Raw genomic sequence first — 27,597 nt, forward strand, 5'->3', positions numbered from 1 at the left:
CTCCCCCAACATTTATGCTGTAACTGTTAGTGTTTGTCCGGGAGCTAATGGATCTTGGGAGAGATTTTGTGTGGGCATTCAAGGAGCTACATTAGAAGCATTACATCCCTCCTCCCCAGGGGGAAAGCAGGGATGTTAAAGGAGGTTGGGGCTTTCCAGTGGTGTAGAGGCGGCTGCAGTCAATGCCAACTGCCCACATCTAGCATTTGGGCAAGATTGGAAGGTGTAGTCAGAAACTGACCTGGGTCCTCATGCCAAGCCACAGAGACCTCCAAACCTGCCTAAAGCTGAAGAAGACACTGTGGGGGCATCCTTCCTAATATCTACCCTGACACCACCATGTCTAACTCCAGTTTTGTAGAGTCACCTGTGGGACAGAGAGACGGTCAGTCATATCTGTGGTGTGACTGGAGGACAACATAAGTTACTCTGGCCCAGTAATTTGGATGGAGTTGGGAGATGAATACTTAGGGATTTGGGGTGTGGTATTTTCTCCCCCTTTATAAGCATTAGTTTCACTGTAAAGCCTTTACAGAGAAATAAAGGTTAATAAAAATATAAGCTAATACCAAGGAAAATAAATGGATGCATTTTTGTATTAAATTAACATGATACATGATTTGACAGGCTTTCAAGGGCAGAGCCCTCTTCAAGTGTTTTGGGGAAACTGGCCCTGATAAATGTATTTTATTTCTCAAGAAAAATAAAAGTTCACATTTATTGAGATATGAACCGTTCCACTATTAACCTACAAATAAACCTGATTGGATGACACTCTATGAAGTGAATTACTCAGGCCGCCACAGCTGAGCAAATCATATTTGGAATTTCTGTCCTTCATCCAATAGGAACCAACTTCTAACAAGCGCTCACGTTTCTACCAATCAGAGAACGTCACATTCGGAAGCTCTATAAAGCCAGCCATTGTCAAACTGTGAAACAGTGCAGTAGTCGTGAAGAAAGCGGGGTCACATGCTTCAATTTTTAAATGCAGGAAGTGGTTTTGCTTACAAAAGGAAATTGCCCTCAGTGTTTAATCAGCCATTAATACATGTAAAAAAAATTAAAGTTCTTTTTGTTTGTTTGATCAAGTAATTACATAATTAAGAATAACATTTGTATAAACACATGTAAATCTGAATGAAAAATCTGGTGACTGGACCATCAGTAGCCAAAGCTTCATTGGTCACCAGTGCAGTGAGGGAGGGCCTGAGGGAGTCTGACATCTTAGGCAAAGAACTCAGCTCTGTCGTTCCCTCACTAAAGGGTGACTCAAAGGCCTCCCTCCTCTCCCATCTTCCCTTTCCTACTCCCTCCCCCATTGTCTAGCATCTTCCCTGTCCTCTTATAGGACAACTGGATATAGCAGTTAGCGTTTCTACAGAAGACTCAAGATGGTCAGCGTGAGGCCTGAGTATTCACACATGTTCAAGACCTGATGCATCTCAACCCTACTGTAACAGGAAATTTGGAGGGACCAAGACACAGCAGACCATGAGCATGTATCGACCCTCAAGGCCTCTTGCCCAACTGCAATGAGTCTCCCACAGACGTGTGGAGCGCTATACTAGTGCAACACCCATTCAAACGGGCACCTCAAAACTACTATGATCAAAACAAAACCCCAGAAATAAAAACAGGCTGTCCCATGTTCATTTTATTGTCACCGAGTGGGTACAACATAAAGTATCAGTTACAGATTTACAGTGCGATTCTGATTCAAAGATTAAACATCCTACTGTAACTAGCTATAGCCATCCTTTATCTCAGCAGAATTAAATCACAACAAACTTTTTTTTAAATAAAAAGTTCAAGCTATAGACAGAAGTCAGAATACCCCAGTATTACACTCAGGACATGCCCTCACGACACCCTAATATTTAAAGCTCTGAATCACTCAGCCCCATTGGTCCAATGTGCTCTCCAGTTTGTAGATCTGCCAAAATATCCATCCCTGAGCCCTAGAAGTGAAAGGTTTTGTATCCCGGTGCCCATCCCCTGTGATTTACAGGTGAAAGGGGTTTTTTTCTCCATGCATATTCCTTAACATAGGATTCGAGCCATCCAGTCCACGGACGGACACTAGAGGTGACAGGCTCTGTGGCCTTCTTGGGTTTCCTATACCGACTTATCTGGGATGAATCACTGTTGCATGGCTATGATTTAACTGTGGATAAATACCTCACCCAGGAGTAACTACCGCATGTACTGTTAATGTCTGAGAGAATCGGTCATCGATATAAAAGGTCTCGTGTATATTCAAGTCTAAGAGACATAAGAACATAAAAAGTTGCCTCCGCTGAGGCAGACCAGAGGTCCATCTTGCCCAGCGGTCCCCACCCACGGCGGCCCATCAGGCTTAATTGCCTGAACAGTGCCCCTGACTAATTTTGTAACTGCCTCTAATCCTATCCCTATAACCTACCTCTACTCCTATCTGTACCCCTCTATCCCTTTGTCCTCCAGGTACCTATCCAAACCTTCTTTGAAGCCCTGTAGCGTGCTCCTGCTTATCACATCCTCCGGTACCGCGTTCCATGTGTCCACCACCCTCTGGGTGAAAAAGAACTTCCTGGCGTTTGTTCTAAACCTTCCCCCATTCAATTTCTCCGAGTGCCCCCTTGTACTTGTGGTTCCCCATAATTTAAAAAATCTGTCCCTGACCACTCTTTCTATGCCCTTCATGATCTTGAAGGTTTCTATCATGTCCCCTCTAAGTCTCCGCTTTTCCAGGGAGAAAAGCCCCAGCTTCTTCAGTCTGTCAGCATATGAGAGGTCCTCCTTACCCTTGATTAGCTTAGTTGCTCTTCTCTGGACTCTCTCAAGTACCGCCATGTCCTTCTTGAAGTACAGCGACCAGACACTGCTCTTATGGTGATCAGATTATGTCTCTCAGAGCTACATCATCACTGGTGTTAAATGTAAGTTTACACAACTATATCAAAACGCTGAAAACAAATTAATCCCAAAAAACAAGAACCCAAAACTTAAGCTGAGAAGGAGGACTTGATCAAGTGTGGGACATTTATTTACGAGAGTAGTATATTTCAGACTGGCAAAGTGAGACAGCAGATTCTCAGCGCAATATAAGAGAATTTAGCTGAGATCTTGAGCTACAGGAGAGATAGTCCAGTGGCCATTTACAGCTGGGGTTGAACCCTGTGGGTTCAAGGAAGGGGTTCAGCGCTGGTGGAAAGCCCGAGGGGTTGGAATAGACAGCAGCGGCTCCTCTGCAGCCCACCTGTTGATGCAGGAGACATTTCACTGATCCTTTGGCTGCGAGGGGGACTTGAGGGAGGAATATTTGCTTTTCCTTTTACTTAGAGAGGATCCAATCTCTCACAGATCAGCTTAATTCAGGAGACCTGCAGAGAAGATGGGAGAGCTGTAAATGAGAAGAGTACAGCCTATCTCCCCAATGGCATCTTTCGCCCTTCCCTCACCTCAGTAGCTCCTGGGCTTACAAAGCCCTCCTATTCCCACTCCATCCTTTCTTAGCGCAAGGTGAGGTCACTATTTTTGCATCGCTCCCTCATGATCTAAGTCCCTCTGTCTTTTCTCATGATGTCAGTGGCAGCCTAACCGCTAGGCAAGACAAAGTGGTTGCCTAGGACATGAGTTTCAAGGAGGGGCAGTAAAAAGCAGCCGCAGTCAAAATAAAATAGTAAATCCTGTCGGCCACAGAACCACCTCCTATATATTCATTAGGGATAATCTAATAACCTAAAAATTTCATCTCTTTCAAGCTCTGAAGACAAATGGTGAATCCCAGTTAATAGTGGGCCTCGCATGGATGTATTCTGCATAGGTCACTCTCCATTCCCCCCTCCCCTGAATCAGCTCTCTGCATCCAGAAGGAAACCTTCAGGTACAGTCACTCTCCCTCTCTACCCAGGTATTATTTACCTTCATTCACAGGAATTTGAAGTCGGGATGCACCTGAAAAAAAAAAAAAAAAGAACAAACCAATCCAGTCACTGAGTTAGTTGTCCAATCTAATCTAATCAGAGCATTTCTATTCCACTTAAATCGACATAGTCCAAATAGAGAATATCTTTTCATATATCAACATACAGTAGATAATATAGTAAGATTGAATGCAATGACTTATAACAGATGTAATGAAAAAAAAGCTCTATTTCTTTTAAAAAGGAAGTTAAAAGCTAACATGTGTGCGTGTGTGTGTGTAAAGATTTGCACACTCCCGGGAAGTGCTCTCAGCCAATTAGCAAGCTCCCCTCAGTGTGACTACATCTTGGAGTTCTAACCAATCACAGCAAGACTTTAACAAAGCCTTAAAATATCACAGCATGTACCAGTACCACAAACGTTAACTTAGATCATTTTTTTTCCTTAATTTAAACAGGGCCTAACGATCTGAGAACGTTGTGTACTGCAGATATTGACTTTAACATTTCCCTGGAAGTTAAGACTCCGTATTAGAGATGCTGTTTTCTAAGGCAGAAATACTTTTCTTGAAATCTATGGACTGCAATCAAATACGACTTCTTTTATTTTGTATGGAAAAGTACTGCATCAAAAGGACAGACGACTCCAAAGACGGGACATCTCTTGACTTGTCCTTCCTATAACTAACTAATCATCCAGGAAAACCAAATCTCTCCTTTTTTCCCAAGACGAGTGTCTACTACTGTTTGACACTTCGGATTAGATTTAGTCAGTGGTGCCCACATTTGGGCACTGAAAAAAAAAATCCACACTAAATGCTATTCGATGAGGGTGGTTTGAAAAGTTCAGTAAAAAAACAAATTAAATATAAAAAAAAATGAAGTTATATCTCTTAACCTTTTCTTATCATAATAAATTTTACGTTACACTGGTTCCAATCGTAATTATTTTAGCAAAGTTTTGTATTATTCACCGTTATCATTTACGGCTATTGTAAACTTAACGTAAATAAGTCATAAGTCTGTAAATTCAAATATTTTGTGTTCCTGTCGTGTACTGTATGCCAAGGGACATACGATGGCAACGACATTTTTGGAATGTCCCGTCATCCGGGACACACGATAGGAAAAGGTTAATATTGTTCAGCAAGTGTCCAGTTTTTCCATCCCGTTGGAAAAATAGGTTTGTCAAATGTTAAAAAATATTTGTTTAACTTCCTTTTATTTTCAAACTTTTCAAATCACCCTCATATAAACGGCGCTCCGAGCTGGGTGCTGTGTATAGAACAGTGAGTAGTGCTGGGATCCACGCCCAACTTTGGGCGCAAGGATAACGCTACCTGAAACCTGGCACAAATCCCTGCATGTAATTTAAGGGCAGTTCCACTAAATTCTATGACATTGCGCATAGAGAATGACACGGTTGCTGAGCTGCAGGGAGCCACGGGTAACTCGCCGAAACGGGGAGCAAAAAAAATAGTAGTCGCCACGGGGACAAGGCCATTCACCGCCCCGTGGAGCAGTGAAAGGTCTTGTCTCCGCAGTGAAGGGAACATATACGGTCACGGATTGTGCGATTCAGGAGCCCCCTCCCACCCGATCGCTGCGTCCGGCCATCTCCCTCCCTCCCTCACCCTCAGCTTATGTGCTGAATTTAATTGTTCTCCCAGCGGCACACTTTCAACAAGTCGCGAGCGGACGCGGCTGTTTCAGTTGAATCTTCTCCTCTGACGCAACCGGAAACAGGAAGTTGCGTCAAAGGAGAAGATTCAACTGAAGAAAAGCATGCTGCTGGAAGAAGAACAATTAAATTCACACATAAGATTAGGGGAAGGGAGGGAGGGATGGAGATGGTGGGACGCAGTGATCGGACGGGAGGGGGCTGCTGGACCGTGCAATCTGTGACTGCACGTGTTCCCTCACAGTAGGAAGGAGGAAGTGAAAGGGAAAGAGATGCTGGGCCATGTGGATGAAGGAGACAAATATTGAACCCACAGCAGGAAAGCGAAAGGGGAGGACAGGCAGGTGAGCCAGATGCTGGAAGCAAAGGGGGGGGGGAAGAAAGAGGGAAAGAAGCTAGATGGGGTTGGAGAAGAGAAAGAGACATTGGTGTAGAAGAGGAGAGGGGAAATCTGAACACAGGAAGGTAACAGAAACAGAGGGGAAATTTGTGCATGGGGACATAGACATAAAGGGAAGATACATGGGGATGGTATAGGGATACAGGGGGGGCAATGCAGGACACAGGAGGGAGTATACAGAGGGGAGATATTAGAAATGGGGAAGATAGGAACACAGAAGGGAGATGGTTTGTGAAGATGGGATCAGATGGTTTGCACGGACGGAACGGGAACCAAGCTCATGGGGATGGGGACAAAATTTTTCCCCGTGTCATTCACTAATTGTGCACATATTTAGTGAACGCATTTGTCTGAAGTCCTGCCTGAAGTATCTCTTCCTGGTTGCTGCTGCATATACTGAATATTGGAGGCATTTGGGGGGGGGGAGATGGGTGAAATGTAACTTGTTACGTTTGCAAACAAACAGTCTTCAGATGCCATTTGTCTATTACTTGAGGCCAAGGAATCAGAAACATAACCTGACCCGACAGCATATTAGTCAAAACAATGGGATATTTTTGGTTTGAAGTTACATTACATTACATTACATTAGGGATTTCTATTCCGCCATTACCTTGCGGTTCAAGGCGGATTACAAAAGGTTAATTAAAAAAGTAGAGTTACAATGATTAGCTAGAGAGGTAAGTTGTAGATCTTATAAACATTTAACGTGTTGTTGTGGGTGAGGTGGTTTGTAAAAGAATTAATAGGTGGTCACAGTGGAGGTTCTTTTGTTATTGTTAGTGCGGTAATGTCAGTTTTAGAGTTACTAAGAGGTCGTGATGTTATTGCTGCTTCAGGAATTTCTTGAAAAGTATGTATTTTATTTCTTTTCTGAAGTTACTCTCCACAAATACAAATAAGCCAGATTTGCTGCACCCCCTCAAACTAATGACATATTAAATAAACCAGGAGTGTCTGGCAAGAGCCTTTTCCTATGAAAACCAAATATCTATATATCTTGACTAGGATCTTGTAACCCAGTGTCTTCAAACTATTAAATTACTCCATTCTTCACCGGTGACATTACGTGGCTGTGAGTGTGGGTTACCTTTATTATTCTTCAGGAAAATGATCAATCCCACAATGATAAACACGGCCCCCAGCACGAACCCCACTATTCCCGTCAGCTGCTTGTTCTTCGCAGACTTTGAGGTTTGAAGCTCTGCAAAAACAAAAAAACAAACCCCACAACACCAGGAGTAAACATTTACAGACTGGAGATGTAACAAATACAGTATAGCAAGGGGGGACACATACCAGGCTAACCTTCAGGATTTGTGCAGACTGAGAAGCGGGTTCCCGTGTTCAGTAGCCAAGAATGTGTGACAACAAACCAATGAACTGATGCCATCTCCGAAAAATCCGAGAATTTGTTATGTGGGCATCTAACATCCAGAGCTCACACTCATTCACCTCTGAAAGTCAGTGTGTAAATCAGTGGTTCACAACCCTGTCCTGGGGAACCATCAGCAAGTCGGGTTTTCAGGATATTCCTAACTAGTGTTTAAGCCCATTACATTAACGGGTGCTAGAATATATGTGTCTGTCTGTCTTTCTTTCTTTCTTTCTGTCTCTCTCTTTGGCCGCTGTCTGTCTTTCTTTCTGTCTCTCTCCTTGGCCGCTGTCTGTCTATCTTTCTTTCTTTATGTCTCTCACTCTCCTTGGCCGCTGTCTGTCTTTCTTTCTGTATGTCTCTCTCCTTGGCCGCTGTCTGTCTTTCTTTCTGTCTCTCTATTTGGCCGCTGTCTGTCTGTCTTTCTGTCTCTCTCTCTCCTTGGCCGCTGTCTCTCTGTCTTTCTGTCTCTCGCTCTCCTTGGCCGCTGGCTGTCTGTCTGTCTTTCTGTCTCTCGCTCTCCTTGGCCGCTGTCTGTCTGTCTCTCTCCCTAGCCCCCTTTGTCTGTATGTCTTTCTGTCTGTCTCTCTCCACAAATTGTTAAAATTGGTTTTAAAAAATAAGCTAAAGTCATCTCTGTTTCATCATTTCTATGAGGTATTTCTAATGTTTCTTTTTAAATAAAACAGGTAATTGGTGTATCTTTGGATCACATCTTAAAGACGCCTTTCAACCCTAGGCCAGAGGCTGCAATTGCCATAATCAGAGTAGAGGAATGCCCTCCTCCCCCCACGGTTACAGGCAGAACTGCACCTACGATAAGAAGGTGGCCCACAGTCCCACTTGAGCGATTGGGGAAGCGAGCTCCGAAAAGCCAGAGCCTTGCAACAAGGACAGCGGAACTGCGTCCCCGGGCCAGCTGCATGTGGCGGCTCAGCTGCAGTAGCCGGCTCTTGCGAGTATCACAGTAGCCGCCTACTCGGGGGGGGGGGGGCACGTGGGCTCGTTAACAGGGGGGCCCAGGCTGTGGAATGCGAGGAATGCGCAGCAGATAGGGAACCTCAATTAAAGCAGACTCTCTTATGTCTCCCTTCCATGCGACATGACCTTAACAAACCTCCCTCCAGCACGCTAACAGGCTGCTTTGGAGCTTTCTCCTGCAGTTGAGTCCCTCTGTCGCGTCACTGATGCCGTCACCAGCAGGAAACTCACCGGCAGGAAAAAGCCGCGAAGCAGTCTGTTTAGCGTGCTGCGGCTGCCAACGCTGGAGGGAGGTTTGTGCCGGTATGTGGCTGTGAGTTTGGGCGATTTCGGGCCTCCTACGACCCCCGTCTTTGTAAAGCAGGGAATCCAGCGCTGGTGGCGAATCCTGCTGGTGAGTGTAGGTAGGTGTAAGGCTGGGGACTTGCGGCCACAGACCTACGGATCATGGAAGCACGCAGATAGGAGTGCGCATGCGCGGCTAGGGTTTTATTATATAGGATGAATATGCATATGACAGATTTGCATACCTGTCACTTCCATTATACGCAACTCTCTCTCATGCATATTCATTAGGCATAGCCTGAAAACCACACTGGCTAGTGGTTCCCCAGGACAGGGTTTGGAACCACTGATGTAAATTAAGTGGATTTTGAGGCATTTGAGTTACTTTTATGCTTATGACGATGTCTTGTTGGTATGTATTTGGTTTGGATTACAAAAAAAGTTTCTTAGAAAATAAAAAATTTATATAAATTGAGAGGTCTAGTATGATTTTCCAAAATGTCCACAATAAAAAGGAAGCGTATTTCGCTTAGAGTAATGAAGGTATCAGAGCAGATACAGTGATAACAGCAGGGAAGGCTTTTATTACTGATTTTGGTGGTGAAACGTGTGTACAGGAATCACCAGCAACACAGGATCATTTTTCAAGAGGATATAAAGAGAAGCAAATACACATAGGTGAATATATTGTGGCTATTTGACAAAGAAGTTCAGCTGAAAAAAATTCCCAATGAGGAGTAAACAGACTGATCTAGACAAATATAGTAACATACATAGTAAATAATAAAAAGAAAACTGTAGAGAACTGCACAATTTTTGAACTGTTAATTTTTTAAAAATTGTTAATGAGTATTTGAAATGATGCAAACGCTTATGAACACTTAAGACACCTAAATACCAAGAATCTGAGGTTTGACCTATGATGCAATCCAGAGCAGGGTTGTCCAACGTCACTCCTCGAGGGCCACAATCCAGTCGGGTTTTCAGGATTTCCCCCATGAATTTGCACGAGATCTAGTTGTATGCACTGCTTCCATTGTATGGAAAAAAATCTCATGCATATTCATAAGAACATAAGAATTGCTCACGCAGCGGCCCTTAGGTCAAAGACCAGCGCCCTAACTGAGACTAGCCTTACCTGTGTACGTTCTGGTTCAGCAGGAACTTGTCTAACTTTGTCTTGAATCCCTGGAGGGGGTTTTCCCTTATAACAGCCTCCGGAAGAGCGTTCCAGGTTTCTACCACTCTTTGGGTGAAGAAGAATTTCCTTACAATTGTCCGGAATCGATCCCCTTTTAACTTTAGAGAGTGCCCTCTCGTTCTCTTTACCTTAGGAAATCCTGAAAATCCAACCTGTCGAGGGCCGAGATTGGACACTTATAGAGAGCAGTGGGTCCCAACCCTGTCCTGGAGGACATAGAAACATAGAAATAGACGGCAGATAAGGGCCAAGGCCCATCTAGTCTGCCCACCTTAATGTCCCTCCCCTACCTTCGCCCTATAAATAGATCCCTCCCCTACCTTCGCCCTGTGAATAGATCCCATGTGACGATCCCATTTGGCCTTAAATTCAGGCACACTGCTGGCCTTGATCACATGCATTGGAAGACTATTCCAGCGATCAACCACCCTTTCTGTGAAAAAGAATTTCCTGGTGTCAGCTCGTAGTTTCCCTCCCCTAATTTTCCACGGATGCCCTCTTGTTGTCATGGGACCCTTGAAAAGGAAGATATCTTCCTCCGTCTCTATGCGGCCTGAGAGATACTTGAACGTCTCGATCATGTCCCCCCTCTCTCTGCGCTCCTCTAGTGAGTATAGCTGCAATTTGTTTAGCCGTTCTTCGTATGGGAGATCCTTGAGTCCCGAGACCATCCGGGTAGCCATTCTCTGAACCGACTCCAGTCTCAGCACATCCTTGCGATAATGCGGCCTCCAGAATTGCACACAGTATTCCAGATGGGGCCTCACCATGGATCTATACAGCGGCATAATGACTTCCGGCTTTCGGCTGACGAAACCCCTGCGTATGCAACCTATGACTTGTCTTGCTTTGGATGAAGCTTGCTCCACTTGATTGGCAGCCTTCATGTCCTCACTGACGATCACCCCTAGGTCACGTTCTGCTTCAGTTCTTGTTAGGATCTCTCCATTTAGGGTGTAAGTCTTGCATGGATTTTGGTTGCCCAGGTGCATAACTTTGCATTTTTTGGCATTGAAGTTGAGTTGCCAGGACCTAGACCAGTGCTCCAGTAGGAGTAGGTCGTGCATCATGTTGTCGGGCATTGAAACATCATCTATTGTGCATTTGCCCACTACATTACTTAGTTTGGCGTCATCGGCGAATAATGTTATTTTACCCCGAAGCCCTTCTGCCAAGTCCCTTATAAAGATGTTGAATAGGATTGGGCCCAAGACCGAGCCCTGCGGTACCCCACTGATCACCTCCGTCATTTCAGAGGGTGTGCCGTTCACCACCACCCTTTGAAGTCTACCTCCAAGCCAGTTCCCAACCCATTTCGTCAATGTGTCACCTAATCCTATAGAACTCATCTTGCTCAGCAACCTGCGGTGTGGTACGCTATCGAATGCTTTGCTAAAGTCCAGGTACACGATGTCCAGGGTCTCCCCAATATCTAGCTTCCCCGTCATCCAGTCAAAGAAGCTGATCAGGTTGGATTGGCACGATCTCCCTTTTGTAAATCCATGTTGACGGGGATCCCATAGATTCTCCTCATCCAGGATCTTATCCAATTGGTGTTTTATTAGAGTTTCCATTAGTTTGCTCACTATCGATGTTAGACTCACCGGTCTGTAGTTTGCTGTCTCCATCTTGGAGCCTTTCTTGTGGAGTGGAATGACGTTAGCCGTCCTCCAGTCCGACGGGACGCAGCCTTTCCTAAGGAAGAGGTTGAAGAGCTTGGACAGTGGCTCCGCCAGGACATCACACAGCTCCCTTAGCACCCTGGGGTGTAGGTTGTCAGGCCCCATTGCCTTGTTAACCTTGAGCCTTGATAGCTCACTGTAGACACTGCTGGGCATAAACTCGAAGTTACTAAACGGGTCAACTGAGCCAACCCTTGTCTGTAGCTGAGGGCCAAGTCCCGGCGCTTCTCGGGTGAAGACTGAGCTGAAGTATTCATTTAATAGTTAGGCTTTTCCGAATCCTTTTCCACATAGTCTCCATCTGGTTTCCTAAGACGTACAATCCCGCCTGAGTTTTTACTTCTGTCACTGATATACCTAAAGAAGGATTTATCTCCCTTCTTGATGTTTTTTGCCAGAGACTCCTCCATGTGAAACTTAGCCTCCCTGACTGCCGTTTTGATGGCTTTTGATTTGGTCAAGTAGTCTGCTCTAGAGACCTGTTTCCCTGATTGTTTGTAAGAGATGAATGCTTTTTTCTTCTCCTTGATAAGGGCTGAGATCTCCGCAGTGAACCACTTCGGCTTATTGTTCCTTCGCCGTTTACTTACTAATTTAACATAGCGGTTTGTCGCTTCCTGTATGGTGGTTTTCAAAGTCGACCACATTTCTTCCACACTATCGGTTTCTGCTTGTCCTTGTAGCGCCTGGTGAACGAAGTCTCCCATTTCTTTGAAGTTTGTATCCTTGAATTGGAGGACCTTGGTCAGTGTGGTAGATTTAGTGAAACCTTTCCTAAGATTGAACCATACCATGTTGTGGTCACTGGAGGCCAGTGGCGTACCAAGGGGGGGGCGGGGGGGCGGTCCGCCCCGGGTACCAAGCCCTGAGGGGGTGCTCCCGGTCCGGTCCAGTTCCCCCCCCCTGCGCCGGGTGTCGCGTCTGGAAACAGCCTGCAGCAAGATCGCGATGCCAGAGATCTTTGCCTGCTTCGACTGTTTCCTCCGCCACGGTCCTGCCCCTCCTCTGATGTCAGAGGAGGGGCGGGACCGCGGCGGAGGAAACAGCCGAAGCAGGCAAAGATCTCTGGCATCGCGCGATCTTGTTGCAGGCTGTTTCCCCAGGGCAGTAGCGTACCAAGGGGGGCGAGGGGGAGGTCCATCCCGGGTGCCGCCTTAGTGGGGGGGGGGTGCACAGCTGGCCCGGTCCCTATCGCGCTTCTACCCTCCCAGCGAAAGCAGCATCGGCGCCATTATCGAAAAAGGTAATGGCGCTAGGCCTTGGAGCACCAAGGCAGACCGCTTCTCCCCCCTCCCAGCCGAAACCCCGCTGACCCTCCTATCTCTCCCCCCCCCCAAGTGAACCTTTCCGACCCTCCCAGCGAAAGCAGCAAACCTCCCTCCAGTAGCGTCGGCTTTATCCTCCCTCTGCCGCATCACTGATGATGTAATCAGTAACGCGGCAGAGAGAGGAGAAAGCCGCGAAGGAGGTTTGCTGCTCTCGCTGGGAAGGTCGGAAAGGTTCACGGGGGGGGGGGGAGATAGGAGGGTCAGCGGGGGTTCGGCTGGGAGGGGGGAGAAGCGGACTGCCTCGGTGCTCCATTACCTTCTTCGGGCAGCAGCAGCGTTTACAATTCGCTGCTGTTGCCGGCTTCAGGCCTTGTTCTCTGCCGGGTCCTGCCTACTTCCAGTTTTCATGAAGACAGGACCCGACAGAGAACAAGGCCTGAAGCGGGCAACAGCAGTGAATTGTGAATGCTGCTGCTGCCCGATGAAGTTCAGGACATCGGAGAAGGAGCAGGGAGAAATCGGCTGCTGGCTTGGGGGTGAGGGTAGGGAAAGAATCGTGGAAGTGGAGAAATCGGCACGATGGCTTTGTGCGGGCTAGGGGGAGAGAGAAAGAAAGGAAAAAATAAAGAGGGGGGGCCAGGAGGAGAGAAAAAGAAATGCAGAAATAAAGAGGGGTCAGGGGGAGAGAGAAAGAAAGGCAGAAAGAAAGAGGGGGACCAAGGGGAGAGAAAGAAAGGCAGAAATAAAGAGGGGAGCGAGGGGGAGAGAGAAAGAAGAAGGACCAGAAGAAGGACCAGAGACTCATGAAATCACCAGACAAAAAAGTAGGAAAAATTATTTTATTTTCAACTTAGTGATCAAAATGTGTCCGTTTTGAAAATTTATATCTGCTGTCTATATTTTGCACTATGGCCCCCTTTTACTAAACCGCAATAGAGTTTTTTAGCGCAGGGAGCCTATGAGCGTCGAGAGCAGCGTGGGGCATTCAGCGCAGCTCCCTACGCTAAAAACCGCTATCGCAGTTTAGTAAAAAGGGAGGGGGAATATTTGTCTATTTTTGTATAGTTGTTACTGAGGTGACATTGCATAAAGTCATCTGCCTTGACCTCTTTGAAAACCCGCGGAATATAAATGATAATTAACATTTTCTCTGCGTACAGCGTGCTTTGTGTTTTTAAAATTTTATTGTTGGTAGATCATTTTGACTTGGCCACAAAGGTAAGGGGGAGGGAGGGAGGGGAACTGCTGAAAGACATCTAGTAATCCTTGCAGGCTTGACTGCAGGGAATTATTTTTGTAAAATCATGTTTTGTTATGTGACTGGCATTATCTAGACTTTAATTTCTATGAATGAATAGAATGAAAATGATATAAAATTACTTGCTTGTTTTTATGTGCGAGCGCTGAAGGAAAGTGGAGAGAGAGTGGGCTGAGGATGCTGAAGGGAAATGGGGAAGAGAGTGGGGAGAAGACGCTGATTTATAAATTGACAATTGTACAGAATATTGTTTCTTTTTATACTTTAATATAAACAATTCAAGGCTTGTGTGGATGGAATCAGGTGGTTTGCGGGGATGGGGACCGAGCTTACGGGGATTAGTCCAATAAAATGGTATTTTTTTATTTCTCATTATTTGTTTTATTTTTATTTGTTAATTTATAAAGTGGTGATTGTTATGTATCAGTTTTTTCAAATTTACATCTACTGTCTTTATATTTTGCACTGTATTAGAGGACATGTGTTACTGTTTTTTGTGGTGTTGCATTGTATCCAGGGTCTGGTTTCTTGGCGGATCAGTTTAACTTTTGTCTACATATTTCTATTTTTAGTTTGTGATTATTCCATTTTGGGCGAGGGTGTATCTCTGTTCTGTGTGTATGAAAAAGACATAGTTTTCAGTTGGCATTGACTACAGGACCAATTGACTGTGTGGGATCTGGCTTGTTTAGTTTTACAATGTATGTGTTGGTGTTCTAGTGCTCACTGCAGTGTTTAAGATGCAGCCTTTTCCTAGGTACACTCTTGTGGTGCGATATGTAGATTGGTACTAAAAATCATATTTTTCATATAGATGGGGGGGGGTGTCAAAAAATGATGGGCCCCGGGTGCCACATACCCTAGGTACGCCACTGCTGGAGGCCAATGTGTCGCCCACCGAGACCTCTGTGACACTTTCTCCATTGGTAAGTAGTAGGTCCAGTATTGCCTGATCCCTTGTTGGGTCCAACACCAGTTGCTTGAGACCAGCTCCTTTCATAGAGTTTAATAGCCTCCTGCTGCTGCCGGAAGCAGAGGTAAGTGTATCCCAATCCACATCAGGACCACCAGGCAATTGGGTTTTCAAGACAGGGTTGGGATCCAGTGCTCTATACCAGGGTTTTTCTGGTCTACATTTCCGGCGCCTACCTATAATGTGAATTGTGCCTCCATAAGTGCAATTCCGGCCCCAGTTTTTTTTAGGTGCTTTGAAACTGTGTTAAAAACATTATTTCATTAGCATTTTTTACTGAGTTTGAGTGCCTATCAGCACCTAAAAAAATTGGCATGTTAGAAAATCCAGCCCTGAATGTCTAAAAAGCAATCCTTACATTGTCCTGACAGCGAGAAGAGAAGCAGGGTCAGTTCTGACACCAGAGGGCAGGAGCCTCACCCTTAACTTCTCCTCCCATTTCTCCTATAGGGGAATTAATGAGGTAAAGAGCAGGGAGCCTCTTACCCCAATCCACCTTGAGGGGTTCCTTTAGGCTGCTGTGCTCCACCTCACACGTGTAGGTGTCTCCGCGCTGGAGTTCCGTCTCCAGGATCACCAGGATCTGGGAGGTCCAGTCTCCGTTCTGCAGGAGCTCAGTGGATACCACGCTGCTGGTCTCCTCCACCTGGTTCCGCAGCCACTTCACCTTGATTGCGGAGGGGTAGAAACCATTCACGTAGCAGGCCAGCCTGTGCTGTTCACCGGAGCTCCCAGTTTTCATGGGCGACACCGTCACATCGGGCTTTACTGTGACAGAAAAACGGTGCATTACAAACGGACTCTGGAGGAGGGGAAGAGGTGACCTGACCCCCAACCCCTCCCCCAACTTTTCCTTTACCATAGGAGATAAAAAATGCATTAGGGAGAAGCTGGATGGTGGAAAAATTGACACTTTTGTTTAGATATAGATAACCTCCAGGAAATGCAAATGAGCTGAGCCTACACAGAGCTCCCTTTAGTAATGTAATTTTTATTTATGAACTATGATTTGACTGGTAAATGTGTTTCTTGGAGTGCATGTAATCTACTGTCACCTCTTCAAGGGCGGCAGAGGGGGCTTTTGTGCTCTGTCTCATAGGATGGGATGTAGGGGGAACAGACTAAGTCATAATTGGTGTGGCGGAGTAGCCTGGTGGTTACAGCAGCGGGTTAAGAACCAGGGGAACTGAGCTCAAAACCCTCTGCAAATCCTTCTGACCTTGGGAAGGTCACTTAACCCTCCAAGTTTTATTGAAAATTTGATCAAACGCTTATAAAAACAAACACGCACTTAAATCATACCAAACAAAAACCAAGTCAGTCACTTGCAGGAAAAAAAGGAAGGCAGGTAGAACTACAAATGTGATAGGAAAGTAACATACAATGGGTAAAAATGTAAGGGAGGGTTAAGTGGTGGCTTAAGAAAGGCTGGTTGTATAATTTAAGGATCTGAAGTTTATCTCTGACTTTAACTCCCAAATGCGTCTTTAAAAAGGAAACTTTTGAATTTGTCTAATCGTGTTTCTGCCCCCAGGTATAAAACTTATATTGTGATCCCAGTAGGGATAGAAAGCACCTGCATTTAATTGTAACCCATTCTGACTGTACCACCGAAAGGTGGTATATTAAAAAGAATATTTCTTTTATTAAAGACCATTTTAAAAGGTGGGCACACAAGGTGTTGCAGTGGACTTTGAACCTTGGCTAACCAGTAGGCTGGTCAAGATGATGCCACTCTGTTTCTAGCCCAGTAGCCCGCCTTTTCACGGTGGCCAATCCACGTCTCAAGTACCTGGTAAAAACCCCAAAAGTAGCAACATTCCATGCTACCGATCCAGGGCAAGCAGTGGCCTCCCCCATGTCTCTCTCAATAACAGACTATGGACTTTTCCTCCAGGAACTTGTCCAAACCTTTCTTAAAACCAGCTACGCCATCTGCTCTTACCACAACCCCTGGCAATGCGTTCCAGAGCTTAACTATTCTCAGAGTGAAAAAATATTTCCCCCTATTGGTTTTAAAAGTATTTCCCTGTAACTTCATCAAGTGTCCCCTTAGTCTTTGTAATTAGTTCAGTAAATTTATAGATAATCCCATCCATAAGAACATAAGAATTGCCGCTGCTGGGTCAGTCCAGTGGTCCATCGTGCCCAGCAGTCCGCTCCCGTGGCGGCCCCCAGGTCAAAGACTAGAGCCCTAACTGAGATCAACCCTACCTGCGTAACTTGAAAGAGATTCTCAAGAATCTTCACAGTACTGTATTTGGATAAAGGCACAATGTGGGAGGAACAATGACTTTTTTTTATCACATTTATTCTAGCAGTTATTTAAGCTGTCCTACAAGATCGTCACCGACATTGGGAAAAAGAAAGAAAGTTAATCAGGGGCCTGTTTGCTAAACTGTGTCCTAGGTTTAACTAGGCTTTAGTGCATGTTATTATGGTAAATGCATTCCAAAATTGCCAAGAAGTGTAAAATCCACTTTAAACCACCCATGTTTTGTCGTTTTACCATGCTTTAACTATCCCCCTCTTTTACAAAACTGTGATAGCGGGTTTTAGTGCAGAGAAGTGCGCTGAATGTAAACTGTTCTGAACTCCCCTGGGAGAACAGTATAGAAAATTGAATAACTAACTAATCACAAGAATGGAGTTAAGAAAGGGTCAGGGATCGAGGCCAAGGCCCCGATAATCCACATCAACACAGGTTTTTACTGGGGAAACAAACTACCGTATGCTTCCAAAGATACGATATATCGGTGGACTTGCTTTATAAGTCACTGCATTAATGGCCATTAACATTGCAGCTGTTTCCTTCCCCCCCCCCACTGCTAAAAACTGTCTTTAATATACAATTAATGATTTAGTAAATGAGCCCTTGTGTCTGTTTAATCATTTGGGGCAAAGAAAATTCAGGATTTTGTGCAAATACTAAGGTATCGCAGACAACTGCGACTGCTGTATTAATTCACTTCAACGCATGGAAAGAAAGGCCAATAAACACAATCTGAAATTCAGTTTTCATTACAATAACAAAGCAGACAATGGAGGATAACGTCACATGAAAGGCGAGTGAAAGACAGGGCTGGGCTAGTAGTTCAGAATTATTTTTCAAAGTGTTCAATGTTTTCTTATTGATGTATTTTCGATAATTGATTTTTACTCTATTTTTGTATTTTATTATTATTATTATTAGGTTCTTATATCCCGCCATACCCAAAGAGTTCTAGGCGGTTCACATCATTTACATTGGGATCCGGTCTGAACACGGATTTACAAAAATGTTGTCGGAATAGCAAGTAGCGCGGAAGGAATCAATGTAGTTTTAGCACATGTTTATCATAGTTGGGTTGGAAGATACAATGGAGGGGGTGGGAAACCAAGAGAGGGGGGGGAGAGGAAGGGGGGTGGTTGGAATGTATGCGGGGAGCAAGGGTTAAGGGTCTTGTTCGCGGAAGAGGTGTGTTTTGAGAAGTTTTCTGAAGTCGAGGTAGGTCGGGGCCTCTAGCATCATTTGGGCTAGCCAAGGGTTCAGCTTGGCCGCCTGGAAGTCGAAGGTTTTGTCTATGAATCTTTTGAGCTGGCATAATTTTATGGAGGGGAAGGTAAACAACTGGATTCTGCGGAATTTCTTGTTGGTGCAATACATAGTGAAATGTGGGGAGAGGTATTTTGGTGAGAGACCAAATACTGTCTTGTAGCAGATGCAGGCGAACTTGAAAAGGACTCGGGATTCGAAAGGTAGCCAGTGCAGTTGGTGGTAGAAGGGAGTGATGTGTTCCCATTTGTTCAGGCCGAAAATGAGGCGGACAGCTGTATTTTGAATCAGTTTTAGTCTTCTGGTGATTTTCTTTGTGGAGCTTAGGTAGATGATATTGCAATAATCCAGTATACTGAGAATAGAGGATTGAACTAATAGGCGGAATGCAGTGTCATCGAAGTATTTCTTTATGGTACGGAGTTTCCAGAGTGCAGAAAGGCCTTTCTTGACAGTGAGGTCGGTGTGATTTTCTAGGGATAGGTGCTTGTCAAGCGTGACTCCTAGTATTTTTAATGTTTGTTCGAGTGGGAAAACCAATCCTTTCACTTGGATTGTGGTGTCTTTGATTTTGTCTTTGGGGGTGGCTAGAAAGAATTTTGTTTTGTCCGGGTTGAGCTTTAGTTTGAAGGAGAGCATCCAGAGTTCTATCTGGCTGAGTATGCTAGTTATGTAGTTGAGAAGATCCTGGGATAGACTGGTTAGAGGGATGACAATTGTGATGTCATCTGCATAGATGAAGAATTTGAGCTTAAGTTTGTGAAGGAGGTTACTGAGGGAGGCGAGGTAGATATTGAACAGGGTGGGGGACAGGGGGGAGCCTTGTGGTACCCTGCAGGAGTTAACCCAGCTGTAGGAGAACTTGTCATTTTTGTGTACCCTGTAGGATCTGTTTCGTAGGAACCCTTGGAACCAGCTGAGTACCTGGTCGGAGATTCCAATGTGGGCCAGGCATTCCAGTAGAATAGTGTGGTCAACTAAGTCAAACGCACTGCTTAGATCAAATTGTAAGATCAGGGCGCTGGAGCCCCGACTGAAGAGTATGTGCAGGTGGTCAAGTAAGGAGGCAATGATGGTCTCTGTGCTGTGGTCCGTGCGGAAGCCCGATTGATTGTCGCTTTTAGGGTTTATATATATAGTGTATATATATTGTCGATTTTAGGGTTTATATATATAGTGTTCCATTATTGAGGGTAATATTGATGATGATGCTAGAAACAGAAAAACTTAGGGGGGTGTTGGGGTGGTAGGGGGGTTGCTTAGCTGCCTTTTCTATGGACGTTGGGGAGGGGAGATTTTTAGTCTCAGCAGCTCCAGGAGAACAGTGAATGGTTTTGTCTATTCTCATCATTTTAAGAAAGGATGTGGAGCTGTGTCCAGTGAGGCCATGGCTGAGCTTTCTATTCAAAATGAATGAAGGGGGGGGGGGAGAGGGATGTTATTTGGGCTCTGAATACTTTAGTCTTTGTAGGTCTTGTCAAAGCGAACAACTGATCTGCGGTCATTGTAATTCCTGCCTCCTTATTGTAAGAAGCTGGAGGGCTAAGAGCCAACTATCTTCCAAAACTAATAAGCTTTTACTTATTTTGACAGGAAAAATTGGAATAGATTGAGTTACAGTTTTTGATGGAATTCAGTATGTCATATTTATAAAATGGAAAGAATATTAGCTATTCATAAAGGGAAGTTTTTAATCAATCTCAAGATGTGTGGGGGCCATTAATAAATTATTGGAATGAATAGGTATCATTTTCCCTGAAAGAATGGGGTGGGGGAGGGGGGACTTTATTGTATGTTATGAGATATTGAAGGGAGGGGAGGGAAGGGGATAAATTCTATTTCATATGAAGAATTGTAGAATTTCAAGTTAAATGTGGCTATTTTTTTTGTTGTTGTTGCACTTGATGTAAGCTATAAAATGAGTAAATAATTTTTTTTTAAAAGAAGCTGGAGTGTCTGGGGAGGGGGTCCCTGAGCATGTCCTTCTGCAGGGGGGGGGGGGTTCTTGCTTGTCTTCTGTCCTTCCTGGCCTTATTTTCTTTTCTCTTAACTGGTAGCTATAGGGTTTCAGGGATGTTATCTGAAAGGGGGGCAGTGTATATCATCTCTCCTGGGGGGGGGTCTGCTAGGTTTGCTTCCAGCAGTCTGTTGGGAGGGGGCTTCGCAAGTGCTTCTGGGAGAAGGGACTAAAGTCAGAGTCCCCCAAAGCCCTAAACTAGTGAACCTGAAGGCGGGGCTGGGGGAGGGGGGTCTCGGGGCACTCACTCACCTCTCCGCTGCACGATCAAGGCATCAAACACCCCGTAGTTGTATCTGCAGAATCTCTCCTCCAAATTCCGTTCCTGCTCTATGATCGCTGTGTTATTGTTCCAAGAATCCGCAGTGGGTTTCCCGAACTCCGTCTTGGCGATGTACCATCCCACCTGGCTGTCAAAGTACACGAACTCCTCCATGTTATAGAAGTAGCGCTCCAGGAACCTGACGTCCCGGCCCCCGTTGCTGTAGTGACACTCCGACTTCACTTCTACCACAAAATCCTCTGAGAGAGAAAGAGAGAAGTCGGTGAAACCCCCCCAGTCACCGTCGCAGCCCCCGAACCGCCCCCCTCCCTCGCGCGCGACGGCTGCCCCGTTGCAGTCTCGACCCCACCGCAAGGGGCAGCACCAGCACGGGCGTCGCCGGGGCCGGCTCCAGGAGGGGGGTGGGTGAGCTCTACCCCGCTAAACAGCCTTTGGGAAATTGTCCTCCCCAACGAATGAATGACACGCGGGGCCCAATCAATCCCAGGCGACTCCAGAGAAATGAGACCCGGCACTTCCGCTTTCCAATACCTCTCCCCACGTTCCCCTGAGCACCTTCTCTGCCCTGCTCGCCAGTTGCGTACCAAGGGGGGGGGGGAGGGACGCCCCGGGTGCAGCCTTAGGGGGGGGAGGGGTGCTCAGCCGGCCAGGTCCGGGTGCCGATCCGCGCAGGGCCGGCAAGATCGGATTCGGGGCAGCAGCAACGGCGCCCCTCCTCCTCTCCCCCGGCACTCAAATTCGGCAACAGGCCTCCTTCTCCTCCCGGCATCCACAAAACTTCAGATTGGCAACGCGATGCTCAGCCCAAAACTCCCTGTTTCCACCCAGGCAGTTCAGTCAGAGAGAAGCTTTGGACTGAGTGCGTTGCCCATCTAAAGTGCTGTTGATGACGGGGGGAGGGGGGAGGAGGCCCGTTGCCGATCTTAAGTGTCATCCGGGGGGGAGGGGTGTTGCCGATTTTGTTGCCAAAATCGGAAAGGTGAGAGGAAGGGAGAGAGATGGGCCTGTGGTGGATGGAGAGATTAAGAGAAAGGGACAAATGATGGAAGTGGGCAGAAAGGGGAGAGAGAAGAGGGCAGATGATGGAAGTGGGGAGAGAGAAGAGGGCAGATGATGGAAGTGGGGAGAGAGAAGAGGGCAGATTATGGAAGTGGGGAGAGAGAAGGGGGCAGATTATGGAAGTGGGGAGAGAGAAGGGGGCAGATGATGGAAGTGGGGAGAGAGAAGAGGGCAGATGATGGAAGTGGGGAGAGAGAAGAGGGCAGATGATGGAAGTGGGGAGAGAGAAGGGGGCAGATTATGGAAGTGGGGAGAGAGAAGGGGGCAGATGATGGAAGTGGGGAGAGAGAAGAGGGCAGATGATGGAAGTGGGGAGAGAGAAGGGGGCAGATGATGGGAGAAGGGAGAGCAAATGCTGAATAGAAGTGCAGAAAGAGAACACATACTTCTTGGAAGAAGGGATAAAGCAAAAAAGGACATATGCTGGATGGGGGAAGAAGATAGAGTTAGTGAGATAGTGGAGGGTTGAAGAAAAGGGGTGGCATGCTGTGGGTAGACACAGTGAAAAGAGGGAAACTGAGGATTGCATAGAAAGAATTTAATTTAGACGGAGGCAGAAAATAAAGAAGGAAGACTAGAGAAGGAAAGGGAAGATAGAGAGATTCCAAGTTTCCAAGTTTATTTAAGCTTTTGATGAATCGCCTATTACAGAGAACAGGGAAGGAGACAGAGACAGAGATATCAGATCTGAGCAGAGAAAAGGAGAAGAGAGAGATGCTAAAAACCACAGGGGGGAGGGAAAGAGAGATGAAAGGAGAAAGATGCCAGACCATGAGGGAACAGAGGGAAGATGATGCATGCCAGACCAAAGGGGGGAGGGGTCTAGAGGAGAGATAGCAGGGGGAGACAGACAGTTTCTGGAAGGGGCAGACAGTGGATGGAACTGGCAGATGCTGGATTGAAGAGACAGGGCAGACGCTGGAAGGAAAAGAGTGAAAAGCAGAAACCACATACAACAAAAGGTAGAAAAAACGTGAACTCGCAGGCCTTGAGCATGCGCAGATGCTCAAGGCCCAGCAGAAGAGGAGGCCGATCTTCAGGCACCGGCACCAACGCACAGGACATGCCGGTGCCGGTGCCCAGATGATGGTAAGAAGCAGCGGAGGGGTGCCCAATCGCGTAGGGAGGGTGCCGGATCGCGGCGGGGGGATGCCCAATCGCGGCGGGGGGGGTTGCCAAAACGCAGGGAGAGTGCTGAATCATGGGGGGGCCTTCGGGGAGAGCAATGCCGGTTCTCGGGGGGGGGGGGAACGTATCAAAGTAACTTTCCATTATTTCCTATGGGGAAACTTGCTTTGATAAACGAGCATTTTGGATTACGAGCATGCTCCTGGAAAGGATTATGCTCGTAATCCAAGGTTCCACTGTACAGCCGAAGCTGCGAAAGAATATCCACAAGCAGGCAAAAATCCGCCCGGCGATGGACAGGCAAATCATCCTGGAAAGATCGAATTCCGATACAGGCGGCGACCAAATTTATCCATCGTACTGCCTTCCTGGCCCGGTGGAACAGCCGCATAAACCTGGGAAGGGTGCAACTTCTTGAGGGTAGACTACACCACCAAAGACTGGTGGGAAAACTGAGCCTTTTCAAACCCCTTGCACAGGACCGTCCGATACCGAGACTCCATTTTAGATGGAATGGCCGGGATAGCGTAAAGTGTCTCCAGATTGCGAAAGAATGTCTGTTGTAACACCGGATTCAGGGGGAGCCGCAGGGACTCCTTAGGAGGATAGGGAAGTTCCATCTCCTCCAAATATTCCTTAGTATACTAAGAATCGGACTGAAGGTCCAAATGCAACGCCTGCCCCATATCCTGAACAAATCTAGCAAATGAAGAGGGTCTGCTCTCAGACTGCTCCTCAGGTGGGGAGGTCGAACAAGACTTCAAGGCAGCAGAAAAGGAGGGAGAAGCCTCCCTGGAATACAGCGGGGGCACATCCATATCCACACGAGGAAGCCCTGCTAAAAGAACGGGGGGGGGAGGTCGACGATAGCCTGTGCTTAGCGGGTCCCTGCGGAGAGGACCCCGGGGTCTGGGGCATCGAGGTCTGAGCCAGTCGCCTCGGGGAAACCCTACCTGAACAGGAACAAGAGGCAGAAATCCCCGAGACCGGGACCTCCCAGAGCGGGGCCCCAGACCGGACAAGGGACCTCAGCAGACTCGGGTCACAGAGAGTCAAGGCCGAGGGTCTGAGGGACCCAGAAAGGCGAGGACACGGTGACCGACTCCGCCTCGGGGAAGAGTCCCGGGGCCGCTTCACGAGTCTCCGAGACGAGGGTGAGAGACGCCTCGACCGGTGCTTCAACCGATGCTGGTCCGAGGCCTCAACATGCCTCGAAGGAAGAGGCGAGGAATCAGACAAGGACAGACGTCGAGACCGACGTGCCTTGCCTCGAGACACCCCGACACGACGCTCAGGCTGGTCCCCAACACACGAGGTCGAGGCCAGGGCAAGCTGTGCCAAGGCAGAGGAGAGCTCCGAGGAGATGATCGCTTTAAGCATGTCCTCGAACATCGGCACCGAGACCAAATTTGGACGGCCGGGTGCAGCAGAGCGTTTCACCGAGGGCAACCTTGAGGAAGAGTATTCCCGCATGGTGGAAGCACGCTTAGAGGACTTGGAGGATGGTCTCGTCGAGGCCGGCGGGACTACACTCACCACCTGGATGGCCTGAGACTCCGAGGAAGGCTTCTTCGGCAGCGGAGTTGAACCTAAAGGAGGAAGAGGGGACTTACCCGGAGCCGAGGCCCTTGAGGTCGAGGACATCGAGACCTTCAATGTTGAGGGAGACCTGCCCGAGGCCGACGCCTTCGAGGCCGACGTCGAGGCCGAGACCAGAGTCGAAACGAGGTCAGCCTCCATGGCAAAGAACTCCTGAATCCTGGCCTGACGCCAAGCTCGAGGCTGAAGAGTAGCGCAGCGAGGACAGGAGTCTGTCGGGTGATCAGCACCCAGGCATAAAATACACCAGCGGTGCGGGTCAGTGATTGAAATAACCCGACCGCATTGTGTGCACTTTTTAAACCCGGTAAGTGGCCGGGACATAAGTAGTGAAAAAAAGGCCTTGGCCACAGCAAACCGGGAGCCCCCGGTCACCGAACCGAAAAAGAAAAAACACACAAATGAAGAAAAAACTAATGAAAAGCGCACAGCGACTCCCGAACTGAAAATAAAGAAGCCGTGGTGCAAGAAAGGCACTTTGAAAACGCAGAGAAGAGAGACAGGGCTTTCTGGCTCCGCGGAAAACTAAGAACTGAAGACCACGAGGAGGGGATGCGCCCTCTAGTGGAGCGGGAAGGCACACACATGTGTGGTGCAGCACTAGCAAATTTTGAATCTTCAAGTTTGCTTGAAAAGCTGTCCGCGACGGGGCTCCGTGGATGACATCACCCACATGTAGAGAATATGCTGCCTGCTTGTCCTGGGATAACCGTGAATAAGGAGGGAGAAGTGTACAATTGGTAGGGCGACAGTTGGTAGGATCTTCCTAACAATTGTCGTCCAACCAATTGTTGTATCCTACAAATTATCTTCCTACCAGTTTCATCCAACCAACTGTCTTCCTACGAATTGTCGTAGACCCATTTTAATCATGAGTTACAGATTACTAATACTAGCTTCAGTTTCATTTTTTAGTTCTTTCAGTACCATCTGGTCCAGCTGATTTGCTACTCTTTAGCTTGATTTGACCTGCAACATCTTCCAGATTCAGTAAGATTTGTTCCAGTTTCTCTGAATTGTTACCTTGAAATACAATTTCTGGCATGGATTGCTCTCTTATATTACACCTTCCAAAGTAAAAACAAGAGTAAAGGATTCATTTCATGTGTCAAGGCACAGAAAAAGGCATGCTTTAACAGCACCTTGATTTACCCCCGGAGTCAGCAATGGCTGCTGACTTCCTGTGATAAATGAATAACTCTGCTTGCAAGCAGATGGCTGAGGGGAAATATGATAGAGGAATATCAAACATAGGAGCTTTTAAGGGGCCATGATGCCAATCTAGATACCCTCCCATCATGCTCATTTCTCCAATTACACTCCCACCTCCCTGACCCACACTCACCTCCCAAAACAAACTTCTACTCCTCTGATACAGACCCCTCCACCCCCCTCACGTATGTAAATATGACCGCAATAGTAACGCAAGACTACAGCTAGGGATGCCATTTTGGAGATGATGCCTGTAGAGCTGGAATGATTGGGGATCAGTCTTGTCCTAGAACCACTGTATCGTATCACCAGGTTCAGGGCCCTTAGGCCCTTGCTGATGGAGGGTGGTCTGGATCGGCACCATAATAATAATTTAATTTTTGTTTAGTAAAAGGGCCCCATTGTGATCAGGGTATCCCTAATCTCAGGGACTGTACTTTGAACACAGATTTTCTAACTCGGCTGTCTCTTCTCATGGTTCCTGCTCTCTCTTCCTTGTTCCCTTCTAAGCCTCCCTTCTAAATACCTTCCAAGTAGCGTTGTTGCCATGTTAGTCCACTTTAAAGGTAATACAGTTGAATCCACCTAAGTGCACGTCGGTTAAACGCACACTTTGGTTATCCGCAGCCGACCACCATGGTCCTGTTTTTTTTACATTAAAGTCAATGGACTTAAGCTCCGGATATTTGCAATTTGGATAAGCATACAATCTGCTTATGCGCACTGATGTCATAGGTCCAACCTCTATTCTTTTCACGTTACGGTTAAATGCAATCTGGAACAACACCCTAAGCGCCCTTCTTCTGAATTCTCCATCATACCAATCCTTCAGAAAAACTCTGAAAACCCACTTATTCGACAAGTCTATCTGATTCTTCGAACCCCCATCCAATCTATCTACACTCCCTACACGCACCTCCTCCTACCTTTGCAACCCACTCTCTTCTCACTCTTTCCCTGTAATCCGGGGATCTCAAAGTCCCTCCTTGAGGGCCGCAATCCAGTCGGGTTTTCAGGATTTCCCCAATGAATATGCATTGTGCATGCACATAGATCTCATGCATATTCATTGGGGAAATCCTGAAAACCCAACTGGATTGCGGCCCTCAAGAAGGGACTTTGAGACCCCTGCTCTAAACCAATGCTGTCATCTCCCTGTTTACCTGCGGTATCCACACTGTATTTCTACTTTACTGAAAAGGTATGACAGGATATAAATAAAGCTATTATTATTATTATATTTAAACTGAGCCGACTTAACTACGCCTCCCCCTATCCTCCCATTAAGCACGCACTCTATTTAAGCGTACATGGAGATCCAGTCCGAGGGGCATGCACTTAAGCGGAGTCGACTGTAAATCGAAATTTAAAAAAAGAAAATTAAAATTCTACATTTTGATTGAACTCATAGTACACTTTGGATTTTTGAAGCCAGAGCCACAATTCTTCCAATTGGATATCTCACACTCTCTCTTTAGTTCCAGCTTCCCAAGTAGTCACTGCAGAAATGCTTTAACCCGGGTCTTGCTGCAATCAGTGCTGTCTGGTCTCTACCAGCCCCTCAGTGGTCCTTACTTGGAATATCCCTGCAGTAAGTCACATCAGTCCTCAGCACGGTCAGGATAACCATCAACGCACAACAGATCTGGCAGCGGTGGATCAGCTGTAAATCCATGGCAGGACAGGTTTAGGACCAGGAGTTCAGCTGCAGACAGACAGATCAGAATGACCCTTCCTAATTGCCCCAGAATA

General features: G+C 46.7%; 1 protein-coding gene across 1 annotated transcript; it reads right to left on the minus strand.

Annotated features, from left to right (window-relative positions):
- Positions 1 to 2,846: 2,846 nt before the first annotated feature.
- Positions 2,847 to 27,597, minus strand: LOC117350051 (DLA class II histocompatibility antigen, DR-1 beta chain-like). The gene is made up of 6 exons (XM_033923971.1): positions 27,421 to 27,597; positions 20,817 to 21,086; positions 15,499 to 15,780; positions 7,080 to 7,193; positions 3,907 to 3,939; positions 2,847 to 3,365 (listed from the first exon to the last, which is right to left on the minus strand). Exons 1-6 carry the CDS (start codon positions 27,518 to 27,520, stop codon positions 3,352 to 3,354), a joined length of 813 nt encoding a protein of 270 aa, XP_033779862.1. The 5' UTR covers positions 27,521 to 27,597; the 3' UTR covers positions 2,847 to 3,351.

The sequence above is a fragment of the Geotrypetes seraphini genome, chromosome 16, assembly GCF_902459505.1.
Source record: "Geotrypetes seraphini chromosome 16, aGeoSer1.1, whole genome shotgun sequence".
Taxonomy (NCBI): Eukaryota; Metazoa; Chordata; class Amphibia; order Gymnophiona; family Dermophiidae; genus Geotrypetes; species Geotrypetes seraphini.